The 18,522-nt window shown below is 43.0% G+C and overlaps 1 protein-coding gene and 1 long non-coding RNA gene across 2 annotated transcripts in view; one reads left to right on the plus strand and one right to left on the minus strand.

Moving 5' to 3' along the window:
- The window catches only part of LOC148131653 (uncharacterized), a 243,781-nt gene that overhangs the window by 75,269 nt on the left and 149,990 nt on the right, over nt 1–18,522 (minus strand). The window lies entirely within an intron of this gene.
- The window catches only part of LOC113424936 (complement C4-B-like), a 102,313-nt gene that overhangs the window by 830 nt on the left and 82,961 nt on the right, over nt 1–18,522 (plus strand). The window contains 5 exon segments of the mRNA XM_087952868.1: nt 11,601–11,808; nt 15,470–15,659; nt 16,536–16,606; nt 16,766–16,854; nt 17,803–17,885. Coding sequence (XP_087808994.1) covers nt 11,601–11,808; nt 15,470–15,659; nt 16,536–16,606; nt 16,766–16,854; nt 17,803–17,885 — 641 coding nt within the window.

Genomic DNA, 18,522 nt, shown 5'->3' on the forward strand with positions numbered 1-18,522 from the left:
CGAGGCAGCCCTTTACGTATTGCTCCAAGGGTTCCAATTACAATTGGGATAACACATAATTATTTTTTCTTCTTCTTCTTCTTCTTCTTCTTCTTCTTCTTCTTCTTCTTCTTCTTCTTCTTCTTCTTCTTCTTCTTCTTCTTCTTCTTCTTCTTCTTCTTCTTCTTCTTCTTCTTCTTCTTCTTCTTCTTCTTCTTCTTCTTCTTCTTTTCCTCCTCCTCCTCCTTCTCCTTCTCCTTCTCCTTTTCCTTATCATCATCATTACTATTACTATTACTATTATTAGGCACTTTTTTCAAGGCTTCTGTCATTTTTTCGCACAGCAAGGAAGTATGTGACCAGAAGGGCACCTAAATAAGATTTTAAAAATGAAAACGTATTAGAATATTACTGTATATGTTTAGATAATGAAAATGAAATAAAACAATTTCTTTTTAAAAAACTTCGTTGGGACAAAGAATGCGTGGCTTTGATTGGCAGGGAAGTTACCCCCAATGGTTTTACAACTCCTTCATAAACAATCCCAACAGGACCTGTTTATGAAGGAGAATTTAAGAAGGAAAATGGTAGCTTTAAAAAAAACTAAAAGGTCATCAAACTTGGCAAGTTTAAGACTTGTGGACTTCCACTCCCAGAATTCCTGAACTAACATGACTGGGGGAGGAATTCTGGGAGTTGAAGTCAACAAGTCTTAAAGCTGTCAAGTTTGAAGACCTCTGCATTGAGCGAGCAGCCGAGAGGTTTCATGCAATGCCATGTATTTTATTTTCCTATTTTTCAAGTAGTCCTCAACTTACAACCATTTGTTTAGTGACCGTTCGAACTGACAACAATACTGAAAAAAGTGACTTAGGAACACTGTTCACACTCATGACTGTTATAGTAATCCTTTGGTCATGTGATCAAAATTCAGATGCTTGGCAACTGGCATGTACTTATGACGGTTGCAGTGTTCTGACCTCATGTGATCCCCTGTTGCCACCTTCTGACAAGCAAAGTCGATGGGGAAACCAATTTCATGTAACTGTATTACTAACTTAACAATGGCAGTGATTCATTTAATAACCGTGGCAGAAAGGTCATTAAATGGGGGGAAAACTCACTTTAAAACTGCCTTTCTTAGCAATAGAATCTTTTTGACTCAGTTGTGGCCATAATTCGAGGACGTCCTGTACTCTAGTGAGATAACATGGTCACCATCATATTGCACAAACCACCAGTATAAACTGGTGCAATACATGAAGACAACCAATTTATTACCTTTTCAGTAAACGAAATTTAAACAAACCATAACTCATCTGTTATACAAACATTGTCAAGGACTGGTTCACACATGGCAATATATATCATAAAGGCATTTATGCATTTTATGAATCAGCCAGTCTGCTTTGTCAGCTATGATCTCTGACTGAATCTATTTATTTTTATTTATTTTATTTTATTTATTTGCCAAGCATGTATTAGATAACAGATATAATTAGAACATGATCATGATTATATGAAATGGGTACAAATAAAAGGGGACATTAGGACCGGGACGGTAGGCACATTGGTGCGCTTATGCACACCCTCCTTACAGACCTCTTAGGAATGGGGTGAGGTCAATAGTAGACAGTCTAAGGTTAAAGTTTTGGGGATTTGGGGAAGAAACCACATATAATTAGCTGTCTAAACAATCTCTGGGTACGACTGAGTTTTCCCTGAGGCTAAGCAGCTAGGGAGCTCTGTTTGAACCCAGGCAAATTTAAGATATGTGGACTTCAACTCCCAGAATTCCCCAACCAGCCATGTCTGCACATCTTAAAGTAGCCCAGGTTGAAAAACGTGGGTTTAAGTGGCAGAGATGGCAAAACTTAACTGCTCTAACTAAAGAAGAGAATATATCGAACTTTCTTTGTACTTGGAAACCACTTCTGGACTTTATACTCGAAACAAACAAACAATGAAACTTTGATCTTAGGTTTTGATGATTAGATTAATGTGCTACTACAGAAATAGCTAGCACTTAACTAAACATGTAAAGTGAAAAGTTGAGGTTGTGACTGCCCTTTGTATTCCACTGCACCAAAAAAAAAGTTTCAGAACAACAGAATAACAGAGTTAGAAGGGAACTTTAGGTCATCTAGTCCAACCCTCCCCTCCCCCACCAAGCAGGAGACCCTACACCATATCTGACAGATAGCAGTCCAGTCTCTTCTTGAAAGCTTCCAGGGGTGAAGTTGGAAGTCCTAGCTATTTTTCTTTTTCCTTTTATCTTGCAATCTTTCCCCTTCTTTTCCTTTCCCTTTCTCCCTGTTATCTTCGTTTCCATGTGTATTTTATGTGATGACAAACTTCCATTTAAAAAAATAAAAAAAGAGAAACCAGGGCTTACAGAACGGTATAAACGAGGATCGTGATCCATAAGGTCCTGCTGGAGGAGTTGTAGCTTATTATTATTAAGTCATGAATGCAAACAGGAAAATACAGATAATCCTAACCTTACAACCATTCATTTAGCAACCGGTCGAAGTTACGGTGGCAGTGAAAAAAAGGGGACTCACAACCGGTCCTCATACTTACAGTGGTCTCTGCATTCCCACAATCACAATATCTACATTGTCAATCAAACTTGGCAGCATCCTGGAGTCAAGTGATCGCCATTAGCAATCTTCCCAGCTGGCTTCTGACAAATTCAGTGGGGAAACCCACTTTTGCTGAACAACTGCAGGATTCTCTTAACAAGTAGTATGAGGTTTAGAATTCAGGATAACAGAGTTGGAAGGGACCATGGAGGTCTTCTAGTCCAACCCCCTGGCTAAGGCAAGAAACCCTACACCACTTCAGACAAATGGTTATCCAATATCTTTTTAAAATCTTCCAGTGTTGGAGCATCCACAACTTCTGGAGGCAAGTTGTTCCACTGATTAATTGTTCTAACTCTCAGGAAATTTCTCCTTAGTTCTAAGGTTGCTTCTCTCCTTGATTAGTTTCCATCCATTGCTTCTTGTTCTATCCTCTGATGCTTTGGAAAACAGCTTGACTCCCTCTTCTTTGGGGCAGCCCCTGAGATATCGGAACACTGCTATCATGTCTCCCCTAGTCCTTCTTTTCATCAGGCTAGACCAGTGATGGTGAACCTTTTTGTTGTGGTGTGCCGAAAGCGCATGCGTGCTGGCACCCACAAGGCAATGCGCCCCGGCCCCCTGCGCATGCGCGTGTAATACCCCCACCCTGCCCCCTTACCTGCACTGCGCATGCGCGCGCCTCCCAGCTGATTTTCCGGCCCGTTTGAAGCCATTTTTGCCCTTCCAGAAGCTCAAGGAAAGCCTCTGCAGCCTTGGGAGGCCGAAAAACGGGCCCGTTCCGGCACTTCTGGTATTTCCGGAAGGCCCATTTTTCAGCCTCCTGAAGCTGCAGGGGCTTCCCTCGAGCCTCCGGGAAGGTGAAAACGGCCTCAAACGGGCTGAAAATTAGCTGGGAGGCACGCGCATGCACAGTAAAGGTAAGTTTGGCTGGGGCTCTGCGTGCCTGCACAAATGGCTCTGCGTGCCAGAGGTTCGCCATCACGGGACTAGACATACCCAGTTCCAGCAACTGTTCTTTATATCAGGGGTCCCCAGCCACGGTCCGCGGACCGGTACCGTCCGTGGAACAAGTCCTACCGGGCCGCTGGCTTGCTGGCGCCGCCATCTTGTTTTGATGAAAAAGTGCTTCCGGTGAGCTTTTCCCGTGAAAGCTCACCGGAAGCATTTTTCATCAAAACAAGATGGCGGCGCCCAGCTGATGTCGTGCCGGGCGCGCCATAAAAAAGGTTGGGGATACCGGGCCGCGGCATAAAAAAGGTTGGGGATCACTGCTTTATATGTTTTAGCCTCTAGTCCCCTAATTGTCTTTGTTGCTCTTCTCTGGACTCTTTCTAGAGTCTCCACATCATTTTTACATCCTGGTGATGTGAAGGGTGCTGGACCGCGAGTGGGGAGACTCAGATTCTCATCCCTCTTTAGCCACAGAAGATCCACAGGTGACCCTGGTTGAGTTCCACCCTGACAGCCTCCAAACCAGGTTAGGATAGCGGTGAGAGCGTTGCAAACAGGAGTAAGAAGATCCAGGGCCTAGTTTGCTATCATAAAAGATGGGTAGTCTTCCACTTACAACCACAATTGAGCCCAAAATTTCCATTGCTCAGCAAGACAGTTTAAGTGAATCGCTGCCGTTGTTAAGTTAGCAACACGGTTGTTAAGTGAATCTGGTTTCCCCATTGACTTTGCTGATGTCAGGAGGTCCCAAAAGGGGATCACATGTCCCCGGCACATTGCAAACCTTCATAAATGGATGCCGGTTGCCAAGCACTCCAAATTTTGATCACGTGACCAATGGGGATGCTGCAATGGTCATAAGTGTGGGGAAACAGTCAGAAGTCACTTTGTTTTAAAAAATATTTTTTATTGAATTTTACACAGTTAAAAACAACACAATATACAAAACAACACAACAATAAAACAACATGAATACAATCTTTGCAATGTTGTGACATCGACTTTTCCAGTTTCTACTAACTATATACATACATACATACATACATACATACATACACACATACATACACACACACAAACATAAATACGTGTGTGTGTGTATGTGTAAGAAAAGAAACAGACATCTTGCGATCTCTGGAACTAAAATTAATTATACTTACTGTGTGTGTGTGTGTGTGTGTGTGTTTTCTTAAGTTTTCACAGGTATTTATATGTATGGTATTCAGCTTTGTTCGGGTATTTTCCCATGTCATTATAGTTGTGCTTTTAAAGTTGTAGCGATGTTTCGGCAGATGATGGCAGATGAGATTCTGCCGAAACATCGCTACAACTTTAAAAGCACAACTATAATGACGTGGGAAAATACCCGAACAAAGCTGAATACCATACATACATAAATACACACATACACACACACACACAAATTTATTTGTTTATATTATTTTTTATTCCTACTATCCGACCAGTTATACCATTTTTTCCAGACTGTACAATATTCTTTCTCTTCCCTCTCTTGCAATTCTAACGTGCAATTGTACCATTTCTGCGCAGTCCATCATTTTCTTTACAATCACTTTTTTTTCAGTGCTGTTTTAACTTTGAAGGGTCACTGAATGAACTGTTGTAAGTCGAGGACTGCCTATAAACCAGGGGAGGGCTGCTGGGGGTTCGCAGGGGTTCGGGAGAGCCCCTAGCTAAGACTCTGTGCAGTTCGGAGAACCTCCAAATCCCACTCCTGGCTGGCCCCGCCCCCCTCCCCCTCCCTCCCAGGAGTCCCCACACGGCCTGTTTTGCATGTGGAGGCTCAGGGAGGGTGAAAAATGGGCCTGGAAGTTTGGGAAGGCCAGAAATGGGCCCGTTTCCAACTTCCAGAGAGCCTCTGGAGCCCAGGGGAGGCCATTTTCGCCCTCCAGGAGGCTCGAGGAAAGCCTCCGGAGCCCGGGGAGGACGAAAACACACCCCCTCCCGCCACTGTGCAGGAGGCCAACTAGGCCACACCCACTCAGCAACCGGGCAGAGAACCCTTTGCTAAAAATTTTGAAGCCCGCCCCTGCTACAAAACCCATAATAAGCAACATCATCTTGGTTAATTTCTCCAGCCCGTGATGCTGTCCATCTAAAGCAGGACAGGGTTTGTGAAAAGCAGAAGCCTTCACATCTTTTCAGGGGCTACTGCAACTGAGAAAACCTATTATTCCCCCCCCTCTTCCCTTTTTATTCACAGCATCTCTTGTTGTTGGGTGGGCAGGCTGTACTTGGAGTAAACAGACCCCAACGTAGCAAGGATCTCAGCCTTAATGTTTAACAAGCTTCCAAAGCAATAAGCAAGGCCTTAAATTAGGCTATGGCGGGGGAAGTTTCGTGGATATATGGTTTAATCCACATGTAATCTAGTGTGTAAATCGGAGTTTAAGCAATTTTGAAAAGTCCAGAATGGATATTGGTATAATAGACTTTGAAGTTGGGGGGTGAGAAGCATTGGAATGCCTACAATTCAGCCAATATAAATATTGCGAAATTGTGGAAAGCACACACTCTGGTCCTTGAAAGCTTGTCGTTTGTGTAGAAAAGAAAGACCGTAAATTCAGTCCATAAACAGCATTTGATAGATTGCCACCATATCTTGGAAGGGAGAGAACCTGACTGATTTTGCATATATGTTTATGTATACACGCGCATGTATGTACTGTATATACTTTGTGCCCTGGTAGATCGGATTAAATGTCTAAACTGAGCTCTCTTTAAACTGTATTCTACAGCTGTGTTAGATTACAATTTTTGGCTTTCCTTGCGGGGCCAAGCAAAGATCAATCAAATAAACAAAAAGGAACATGTTTATCTGACAACCTGTCGGAACACAGGCCAAACACATTCAAAATTACCAAATAAAAAAAATGTGCAAAAGCAACAAGTTTAGTACGCACCACAATATCTTTCTTATCATGGATAAATAAATCACAGCCATATACCTATAAAATCGTACACACAAATAGACCTGATAACTGTTCCGTCTGCTTGTACAGGTAGTCTTTGAGTTACAACAGTTCATTTAGTGACCTTTCAGAGTTACAACATCACTGGGGAAAAAGCGACTTAGGACCATTTTCCACACTTGTGACCAGAGGCTGGCTGCAATGGGTTCGCCTGGGTTCAGGCAATCCTCTCTCGCTAAGATTCATGTGTGGTTCGGTGAACCGCCAAATCCCATCCCTGGCTGGCCCTCCCGCCTCACCCCTCCCCTCCCAGGAGTTGCTACGCGGCCTGTTTCGGATGCGAGGTAAGTGCAGGGCCCACACAGAGGCTCAGGGAGGGGTAAAATAGGCCTCCAGAGCCCGGGGGTGGCTGTTTTAGCCCTCCCAGAGGATTGAGGAAAGCCGTCTGGAGAAAGTAAAAATGGCTCCCTGTTATGGTGCAGGAGGCTGACTAGGCCACACCCACCATGGCCACACCCACCCGGCAACCAGCAGAGAACCTGTTGCCGGAATTTTCGAAGCCCACCCGTGCTTATGACCATTGCGGTATCCCGATGGTCATGTGATCAAAATTCAGATTCTTGGCAACTGACTCATGTTTATGATGGTTGCTGCGTCCCCCGGGCTCGTGTCCTCACCTTTTGCAACCTTCTCACAAGCAAAGTCAATGGGGAAACCCGTTTGACTTAACAACCGTGTTACTAACTTACCAACTGGGGTGATTCCCTTAACACCTGTGACAAGAAAAGACGTAAAAATGGGGCAAAACCAGAGGTGGTATATTCAGCAGGTTCTGACCAGTTCTGGAGAACCAGTAGCGGAAATTTTGAGTAGTTCGGAGAACCGGCAAATCCCACCTCTGACTGGCCCCGCCCCCATCTATTCTCTGCCTCCCGAGTCCCAGCTGATCGGCTGGGTCTTCTTTTGTTGCCCTGCACAGGAGAATGGAGCTGGAAAGCAGGTTAGTGGGGTGGGGAGGGAATGGGGATTTTGCAGTAACTCTCCCCCAGGAGTAGAGAGGGAATGGGGATTTTACAGTATCCTTCCCCTGGAGTGGGGAGGGAATGAAGATTTTACAGTATCCTTCCCCTGTCATGCCCATCAAGCCAAGCCACGCCCACAGTATCAATAGTAAAAAAATTTGAATCCCACCAACTCACTTAAGAAATATTTCAGGTTGGGCTCAATTGTGGTCATAAGTCGGAGACTGTCTATCACAAAAACAGCGCTACCATTTTGTTTTACTAACCACCATTCTGCCATGCACCTTTACATTTAAATTTAATCTGAGTTTTCAGATTAATATTTTTTTTTTCAAGCTTGGCAACTTTAAGAAGTGGGGACTTCAGCTCCCAGAATTCCCCAGCCAGCATGCTTTAAAGCTTTCTTAAAAGCAGCCAGTGATATGTACTAAGCTGCAACGGGGTGAAGAAGCTTGACAATTAGGGCCAAGGGAGTCAATAATGGGAGAAATGGTGGAAAAATTTAGACGGTCAGACAGTGATAATTCCAGGACTTTTTAGAGAGACTGTGATTTGCATCCGCCCAAATGTTTTGCCAAATGTCAACTTGCCGACTTGCTAGCAAAAATATCTTGTGCCTCAAATCCAGCCAAAAGGATTGCAAAAGACTACCAGTTTTGTTTTGTTTTTAAAGGAGAGATTTAGGGAAGGTTTTGGAAATGTCAGCCATGAATTATAGCTAGAAATAGTAATCAAAGAAAAAAATATTTTAAGCCCTAGAAAAAAACTTTAAAAACTTGACAAAGATTCTTTTTTTAAAAAATACAATTTTATTAAGAATTTGCCTTATAATAATAACGAAATATAATACAAACTAAACTTTTAAAAAGTGAAGAGAAAGGAGAAGAAGAGAACAGAGAAGAAAAGTATCAGAATGTAATAAAGAGAAAGGTTTATAAAGAAGTCACTTCCAAATTTTGTTGCAAGTATAAAAAAAATTTAACACCCCCAGTAAGGTTACAAACCATTACTTCTTAGTCCCATATTGTATCTATCTTTTCAGTTCTGGTGTCAGCAGAAAGCCCAGAAGTAACAAGATGTAGTATCTTGTTCTAACCTTGATCAAATAAACCAGTTTTATATTCCTTCCTGTTCCTTCTCTGTTTTCATCTTTAGTTCATTTAAATGTTGTCATAGGATCTAATTTTTCTTCATTTTTTTTCTAAGCCTTTCTAATTCAGAGTTCTTCATGGCTTGAGGTAAACTCATCCAATGAAGACTTTTCAAACCTGTCTTTCAGAAAGGCAATTTCAGAAAGTCTCCATAGCAGTTGCAAGTGAGATGGCTAATCCCATTGTCTCCTGATGCTCAAACACACAGAAAACTACTTTTCCGTAGTCTCTTTGAGAGGACCAGCCGTCCAGAGCACATATGGGCACTCTCCCATCTTCTCCATTTCCAGAGAGATACCAAGGAACTGGTCTTCTCATCATTTTCTTGATCTTTGCCATTATTGTCAGCTCTGCAAAACAGGTTGCCATACCTTCTCCAAAGTCCCGAACACTCACTTAAAATTCCTAAGCCTTAGGTGGCGGGGGGGAACTCTTGCTAAAGGATATCACTATATATTTTTATGACTTTTTGATTGCCTGTTTTATGATCTTATCTGTGTTTAATTATTGTTTACGGCTGTGTAAAATTACTGCAGGCATTTTATTGTTGATATTGTAACACGTCAAGAATCTCTTGATTGTGGCAGCTAAAAGAAGAAGAAGAAATACAAATAAATAAGAGTACTCTGCAAAGTTAAAAGTTGGTGCTTCCTGACCAGTCTCCTGAGCTGTTTTGAGAGTGAATGGATGTAACTCTGTCAGCAGTGTATACTTGGATTTTGAAAAAGCCTTAGACTAACCTCTAAGGCTGTCAGCAAACAGAGCAGCCATGGAGATAAAAAGACCCATCTTTATACAAACTGCTTTCTTGTTAGCAAAGAAAACATAAAGGTTAAGAATGAATGGACAAGTTTTCCAATGGACTGAAGTAAGAAGTGAGCTTTGTTAAAGATCTGTGTTGCCTTGCAACAGGCGTCTTAATAAATGTTCTTGACTTAAAGAGAAGATTAGTTATACAGGTAGTCCTCGACTTATGACCACAATTGAGCCCAACATTTCTGTTGTTAAGTGAGTCAGTTGTTAAGTGAGTTTTACCCCATTTTATGACCTTTCTGGCCACAGTTGCTAAGTGAATGCAGTTTTAAGTTAGCAGCAAGGGTGTTCAATGAATCTGGCTTCCCCACTGACTTCGTCAGAGGGTCGCCAATGAAGATCATGTGACACTGCAAACGTCATAAATATGAACTAGTTTCTAGATGTCCAAATTTTGATGACGTGACCACGGGGATGCTGCAACGGTCATAGGTACCATATGAAAAAAACAGTCACAACGAGTCACTTTTTTTCAGTGCCGTGGTAACTTTGATCGCTCAGTAAACAAACTGTTGTAAGTTGAGGACTACCTGTAATTCTTCAGTGTGGTAAAGCCCAAATGCAATAGTCAGGAGCTCACCAAGTTAAACTGGTGAATGTTCAAAAATGTGAATGTGAAAATTAAATGGGTCGATGGTGAATCAAATGCCAAAATGTGGTTCAGTTTTAAGTATGGAAATTGACTGAGCTATTTCCCCCCCCCCTCCTTCCGAGTACACAAAGAAAGCCGTTGGGTAAGAATTTGATGTCCTTTAAAAAGTAAAGGGACAAAAACATAGCAAATGCTATGCCCGTGCCAGGAAATAGATCAGCCGATCCTTGTCACAACCATGTTGCATCACTGCACTTGGCTTTTTCTCCAGAAATGTTAAGGGTGGCTCTCAATGCCACTGAAAGTTTGTCTCAAAAAGGTGATAAAGAAAATACCGATTTGTGCTGAAATGGATAGACTAACTATGGAATTGAAAAATAAAGGTAAGAAGTGGAAAGAGAAAGAAATTCCTGGTGAAAAAATGAAGTAATAAATACAATTTTGACTTGCGCTGAAATGGATAGGCTAACACTAGAGATGAAAAATAAGGATGTATCGGAATATTATATAATTTGGAATAGATTTTACTATTGGTAGGGACAGAAAGGAAGGGTTCAAGACTGAAAAGAATTGTTAAGAAGATATCAGTGATCATGAGACTTAAATAATACTAAGAGTGTTGGAATATGTAAATAAGGATGAATAAATGTATGTGTGTATATATGTATAAATGTATATAAGATCTATATTCTATTATATTTCACTAGAATGATGACCAAAAGTTATGTCAAAACGACTCCACTACATTCAATGTTTTTTAATTGTTATGTTCAATAAAAATTAAAAGAAAAAGAAAAAAAGAAAGATAAAGATGAGGCAGAATATTACAAGATATGGAATAATTTTTACCAATGGTGGGAACAGAAAGGAGGGACCCAGAATTAAAAAAAATGATTAGGATTTAATAGAATGGATAACTGAGGTTATGTAAATAAGGACAATGGAACATGACGGATAGTACAATAGATGTAAGTTAACTGTATAAATGTATGTAAGATATGTATATACTATATGTATATACATATACTTTAGTACATATGGCAAAAATGAATGCCAGGACGACCACACCGTATCCAATGTTTTTAATGATGTAATCAATAAGATATTTCAAAAAAGGAAGGAAGGAAGGAAGGAAGGAAGGAAGGAAGGAAGGAAGGAAAGGAAGGAAGAAAGAAAGAAAGAAAGAAAGAAAGAAAGAAAGAAAGAAAGAAAGAAAGAAAGAAAGAAAGAAAGAAAGAAAGAAAGTTAGTTTACCTCACAAACTTTACCACAATGTCACATTTGCCCTAAGGGGACTTGGGCTTCTCAGATGCTCACAGACTTACCCACCAGATGCCTGCCCTGTTGTGAATACCAGCTATGTGTTTTGTGGGTCACGGTTAGGCTCTAGTCTACACTTTGCATTAAAAACACGTGGCTTACTTAGTTTTGGGGCTTCTCTGGTCTTGTTTCCCAATTTCCATTTTTTTTCCTTTCTTTTTTTTTGGGGCGAGTTTGCGAAAACCTAAGCATTGAAGGGGGTTGATGGCCCGCGCACTATGAAATATTCTTGCTTTTCCTCGATGCTGCAGGTTGATGATCGTTGCCCCCAGTGTGGTGACGGTGGGAACAGACGTGCGGATTGTGCTTCAGGTTGACGGCGCTCCACTGGGGCTCACGGGCCACGTCTTTTTCCAAAATGAGTTGACGAGACAAGAATGTTCTGAACGAAAATCGTTCAGCCTTCAGAACAAGCAGGACAAGCAGCACGAAAAATTTGTCCAAGATCTGACCTTGAAGGTAAGACCGGAAACCGGGAGGATTGCACATCCCACCCCTAGGGAGAGAAAAGAAATGGATTCGAGAGTTGGAAGGGACCTTGGAGGTCATCTAGTCCATCCCCCTGCTCGAGCAGGAGACCCAATATTATTTCAGACGAAGGGCTGTCCAGTCTTTTCTTAAAGTCCTCCAGTGATGGAGCATCTGAAAATTTTGAAGGCAAATGATTCCACTGGTTAATTGTTCTCACTGTCCGGCAGTTTCTCCTTAGTCCTAGGTTGCTTCTGTCCTTGGTTATTTCCATCCATTGCTTCTTGTACTGCCTTGTGTTGCCTTGGAGAATACGTTGACCCCCCTCTTCTTCGTGGCAGCCCCTCAAATATTGGAACACCGCAATCATATCTCCCCTAGTCCTTCTTTTCATTAGACTAGCCAATATGTTTAGAGGTGGCTTGGTGTCACTTTCTACAGCAGAGGTGTTCTGACCCAACTGGGTTCCCAAAGAACAAACACAGACAAAGGCAGCAGCCCCCACCTTTTAAGGTTTAATAACGAATTCTATCCTGAAGGCTACCTTCCACTAATTAGCTCTGACAAGAAAGAGCCTTGCCAAGTTGTTTGTCAAGGCTGCCAAAAGCCCAGAGATAAGAACTAATTTACAAGATTTTCCAAACGTGAACTATGATGTCCACAAGGTTGAGCTTCAGAGCTTCTTTGCCTTCTGCAAAGAACGTTTTTTCAAACCTGGCTTTTATCCTCTTGAGGGAGGGGCCATTACCTTGCAGCCTTACTCCCGAGTCGCCTGTGCTGCTGTAATTGTTCTTTCCTCTGAGCAATCCTGTGCGCACGTGCACTTGGCACAGGCTCCTCAGGAACCTCCTCATCATTGCTGCCAGCCCCCACAATCTCTGAAGGCAGCAGTCCACTCCCTGATGGTCCTGGCCCTTCATCAGGGTCCTCGCTCTCCTCAGCCATCTGTACTTGTTGCTGGCTAACCACAACAAGAGGTCTCCAAACATAGCTGGCTGAGGAATTCTGGAAGTTGAAGTCCATAAGTCTTAAAGTTGCCAAGTTTGAAGACTCCCCTGTTCTACAGCCTGGGTGTCCTTCCCCAGATATGTGAGCTTTAATTTCTAAAACTTTTCTGAATGGCCCTGCTGGAAATTCTAGATCAGCATTCCTTACCCTTGGCAACTTCAAAATGTCTGGATATCAGCTCCCAGAATTTCCCAGCCAGCATGGGAATTCTGGGACTTGAAGTCCACACATGTTCAAGCTGCCACTATTGAGAAACACTGTTCTAGATGTTAAAGTCTACACATCTGGAGGATATAGACTAAGGAGAAGCTGATTGAACATGTTCTTATGATACCAGATGTTGGGCTTTACAAAGCAAGTTTTGGATGAAAGCTTACACTTTTTCTTAATGACCATTTATTTATGAATTATTTTAAGGTGATGATGGCATAGAAAAAGTGACGTCATGACCAGTCCTCATGCTTATGACCATTGCAGCGTCCCCATAGTCACGTGATTGCGACCTAGGTGCTTGTTTTTGGTACTTTGAGGAAAGCAGTTAAGGAATATATTGATTTTTTTCCACTCAGAAGCATAATATTTTGCTTCTTGTTTCTGGATGTATAGCTAAGGGTGGGTCACAAAAGGGCTCAGATTCTGGCTCTGGCCTGAAGGTATGGCTCAGTGCAAATATCTCAATTTACTTTTGTGGCAAATTTAACAAAAGTGGCTGCCACAAAGCAGAGAGCGTCAACTATTCTCCAAAGCACCTGAAAGCAGAACAAAGAAGCAATGAATGGAAGCTAATTAAAGCAACCTGGAATTAAGGAGAAATTTCCTGACAGAACAATAAACCAGTGGAACAACTTCCAGAATTTCCAACAGTGGAAATTTAAAAAAAAGAGATTGGACAGCCACATGTCTGAAATGATAGAGTTTCCTGCCTGAGTAAGGGGTTGGACTAGAAGACTACCATTGTCCCTTCCAACTCTGTTACTCTGTTATAAAACCAGGCTAAGACAAGACCTGGCTTGAAATCCTCAAGTTCAGATGCACTGTTTCTTTCGTCTTCCCTGCCTGGTTTGGGATAAATGCCAGCCCACCATTTTCTTCCAGCCAGAATTAAAAATTAGCAGCAGAGTTTCTGCAGGCTCTTCTGAAAACATCGGCTGGCCAAGTGATCAGCTGTAGCTCTTAAGATGGCCTGTGAGACAATCTGCTGATGCCAACAAGTTACAGACTGAAATGGAACTGCGACCTGTTGTTGTTTTCCGGATTGGATGCTGACAGCCCAAAATCGCTGTACCAGACTGGAACTGCCATGCAGAACTTGAAGGAGGAAGTTGATGAGGGGGGGGAAAAAGGATATATTGTGCATGTGGGGGAAAGGCTTGGAAACATGAAAAAAGGGAAATGCTGCCTTGAAATAGCCTGAAGTTCCAGTAAAGGGGTAATAAAAATTGACATAATGATCGCTGTTCGGTGATCAAGGGGAAAGTTCTGCTTTCCACACAAATGCTAACAGTCACTTACAGAGATATCGCCCGTCTTTCTGAATGCTTTTATTGTCTAACTTTATCTGTATTCAGTAGATGAGGATTATAACACCGGGATTTATCTCTCTTCCCAGGATGCTAAAATCCATAAAGGGTTTTTTTCCCACTGAACTCTGGCAACACACCCGTGAGGCTCTTTAGGGTGAATAAAACAAGTTTTGCTGCTAAGCAGGAATTAGATTCTCTGAGTCTAAAAATTTGTTCACCGTACTGATGGATTTTTAAACCTTCAAAACCTTCAGAAACAGAGATCCCTTGCTGTGAACCTTGAGGCAGCCAGCCCTCGACTTAACAGCAGTTCATTTAGTGACCGTTCAAAGTTACAGTGGCACTGAAAAAAGTGACCAATGATCTTTTTTCACACCTGCAGCACCCCCATAATCACGTGATCAAAATCTGGATGCTTGGCAACTGACTCGTATTTATGACAGTTGCAGTGTCCCCGGGATCATGTGATCTGCTTCTGTGATATTCGGACAAGTGCGCTCATGGGAGCGGCAGCCATTTTAGCACTTGGTATGAGCGGAGCTTCACACGTGCAGCTTGCCTGTCTCTTCCACAGCCAGGTTTCGAACAGGCCATGGCCAACGGTAGTGGGCTGCAGCGCCGTGGATGGGGACCCCCTGTTCTACTTTATTTGTTCTCTTGCCTCTCCGCCAAAAAAGCCAACACAGTTCTAGGCTGCATAAATAGAGGGTTAGAATCAGTTGTGGGATTCATTTTTTTTTTTTTACTACTGGTTCTGTTGGGGTGGTTTGGTGGGCCTGGCAGGGGAAGGATACTGTACAATCTCCAGTCAGAGGTGGCATTTGCCGGTTCTCCGAACTACTCAAAATTTCTGCTACTGGTTCTCCAGAACTGGTCAGAACCTGCTGAATATCATCTCTGCATACAATCAAGATCACGTGAAGTGTTAATACCACTTTATCACGCCTTGGTAAGGCCACACTTAGAAAACTGCATCCCGTTTTGGTCGCCAGAAATGATGTAGGGTTTCCTGCCTGAGCAGGACTAGAAGACCTCCAAGGTCCCTTTCCACTCTTGTTATTCTATTCTATTCTCCAGGCGGTGCCGTTCGCTCTCACGTCGAACTGTTTTCATTCATGCAGGTGACACAGCGGTTTTTCGAGTCTTGCGGTTTGAGCAGCCAGCGGCGAAACCGCTATATCCAACTGGTGGCCCAGAGTCCTCAGCTCAACACCCCCAGGAACGTTCAAACCCTCAACCTGCGTTGGAGCACCCGAGAGGGGTACCTCTTGATACAGACTGACAAGCCCATTTACACCCCCCGACAAAAGGGTGAGACTGCCTCACACGCACCTTGCAATCACCTTGCTCTGTCCTTTTCGTTCATCCTGTTTAAAAAAACAACACACCCCCTTTATTTAACAATGATACAGCTTATACAGGTAGAAATGTATATATTTGCTGTCCAATTACTGAGGTTGTGTAATTCCATCTTGTCCATGACTTACAACTATTCATTGAGTGAAAGTTCGAAGTTACAACCACACTGGAAAAAGTCACTTCTCACTCTTTTTCACACAACTATGACAGCATTCAAAATTCTAATGCTTGGCAACAGACTCATAGTTATGACAGTCGCCAGGGTCCCTGGGTCACGTGATCCCCTTTTGCAACCTTCTTACAAGGAAAGTATTGAAGATGGATTCACTTAACAACCGGGTTACTAATTTAACGACTGCAGCGATTAACCGTTGTGGCAAGAGAGGTCCCTAAAATGGGGCAGAACTCACTTAACAACTGCCTTGCTTTGCAACAGAAATGTTGGGCTCGATTGTGGTCATAAGTCGAGGACTACCCGTCTTACTCAACATGATATTATTTGTTTATTCATTTATACCCTGCCTGCCTTTGTTCGTTTTAGCCAGTCAAGGTGGCAAACACACACAATACTCCTCCGGTGGTGGAATTCAAAACTTTTTACTACCGGTTCTGTGGGTGTGGCTTGGTGGGCGTGGTTAGGTGGGTGTGGCCATGTGACTGGGTGGGCGTTGGGTTTGTTTTTGTTTTGCAGCCACCCCCCCACACACACCTGGTTTTGGTCCTTCTGGGCCTCAGAGGAGCCTCTGCCTGTAAGGTAGGATTCTGGATTCGCCTTAGCACCTCGCTCCCTTCTTTCTTTTACACGCCACTTTCCTTCGTTTATTCCAGTGAACTTCCGAGTCTTCCCTCTGGATCAGAAGTTACGTCCCACCAACAACCCCGTTGTTATCACAGTGAAGGTAATGAGCAAGCGGTTCAAATATAATGCAGTGAAACAGAGCCTGACAAAACAATTTTTTTTTAAAGTACTAACTGGAGCATTGTACATGGAAACTTGCTATTTGTAACACCCTTTGCTTTATGAAATCACTCACGGTCTTCCTGTTTCACTCCCTCAGAATCCACGGGGATTTCAGGTCAAGAAGATTGAACGCACCGCACTTAAAACTGTCATAAATGACCATCTGTCAATTCCTGACGTGGCTGAGTAAGTTTCACTAAGCACTTAACACTCCAGCTTTTCCCGAAATACAAATGCAGTGATGTTGAAGGGTGAAGTTGGGATTTTTACTCTGATCCGGCAGTCGAAAACCGTGCAGTTATTTCAGATGTATTTAATCAAGTCTACTATTTAATTCAGCATACTAGTTGTGTCCCATTCTAATTATAAGGCTAGGAGACTTTGGGGACCTGGATGGGGAGAAACAGACTCGGATTCAGTCGCAAGACTACCTGGATTGGGGAATTTTCCAATGTTTGTGTTATCAAAGGCAGTGGCCTATTTGCAACCAGGCCGCACGAGCGATGGGCTGGTGTATAAGCGTGTGCACACACCCGCTCTGGCCCACCACTTGCGGAAGTCGAGGTGTGTGTACGTGTGTGTGTGTGTGCCAGTCTGCCGCTCACACGGCTCGGTTCCCTTCTCCCCTCCCAGCCAGGCCACCAAGCCACAAAAGTTGGGAACCGCTGATCTAAAGGACTTTGGATCAGAGGTGGTATTCAGCAGGTTCTGACCAGTTCTGGAGAACCGGTAGCAGAAATTTTGAGTAGTTCGGAGAACCGGCAAATCCCACCTCTGACTGGCCCTGCCCCCATCTATTCTCTGCCTCCCATTGAGTCCCAGCTGATCGGCTGGGTCTTCTTTGGTTGCCCTGCACAGGAGAACGGAGCTGGAAAGCAGGTTAGTGGGGTGGGGAGGGAATGGAGATTTTGCAGTAACCTTCCCCTGCCATGCCCACCAAGCCACGCTATGCCCACCAAGCCACACCACGCCCACAGAACCGGTAATAACATTTTTTGAATCCCACCACTGCTTTGGATATGAATGGTTCCCAACTTACCACTGGTGACTTCGCAACTATTCAAAATTATGACTGACCTCAAAAAAAAAAGGTCAGCTAAGGTTTTCTTTTGTTCTTGTTTCTCTCCTATTCAGGCCTGGCATTTGGACTATCACGGCTCACTTTCTCCGTGCACAGGGTTACAACACAAGCACAGAGTTTGAGGTGAAAAAATATGGTAGGTTCTGAGATAGCTGCACCCTGGCTCTGTTCCCAAATATACACAGGGGACTCTTTCTCGTGGCCACATTAAAGCACTCTGCTAATCCCCCAGTCCCTGAGCCAGAAGAAAACTATATATATCTATTGCCCCAATTGGCAAGCTCTATCCTGCCCCAGGTATAATGCCATCTGGAAGGGACCTTGGAGGTCTTCTAGTCCAACCCCCTGCTCAGGCACGAAAGCCTATAGCATTTCAGACAAATGGTTGTCCAATTTCTTCTTTAAAACTTTCAGTGTTGGAGCATTCACAGCTTCTGGAGGCAAGTTGTTCCACTGATTAATTGTTCTCACTGTCAGGAAATTTCTCCTTAGTTCTAGGTTGCTTCTGAACTTCATTAGTTCCCATCTATGGTTTCTTGTCTCATCTTCTGTCACTTTGGAGAATAGGTTTTGACCCCCTTTCTTTGTGGCAGCCCCTTAAATAGCAATAGCAATAGCAATAGCAATAGCAATAGCAATAGCAATAGAATAGAATAGAATAGAATAGAATAGAATAGAATAGAATAGAATAGAATAGAATAGAATAGAATAGAATACTTTATTGGCCAAGTGTGATTGGACACACAAGGAATTTGTCTTGGTGCAAATGCTCT

Source organism: Notechis scutatus, chromosome 2 (assembly GCF_049901735.1).
Source record: "Notechis scutatus isolate UNSWTSFEM ecotype Mainland chromosome 2, rNotScu1.2, whole genome shotgun sequence".
NCBI lineage: Eukaryota > Metazoa > Chordata > Lepidosauria > Squamata > Elapidae > Notechis > Notechis scutatus.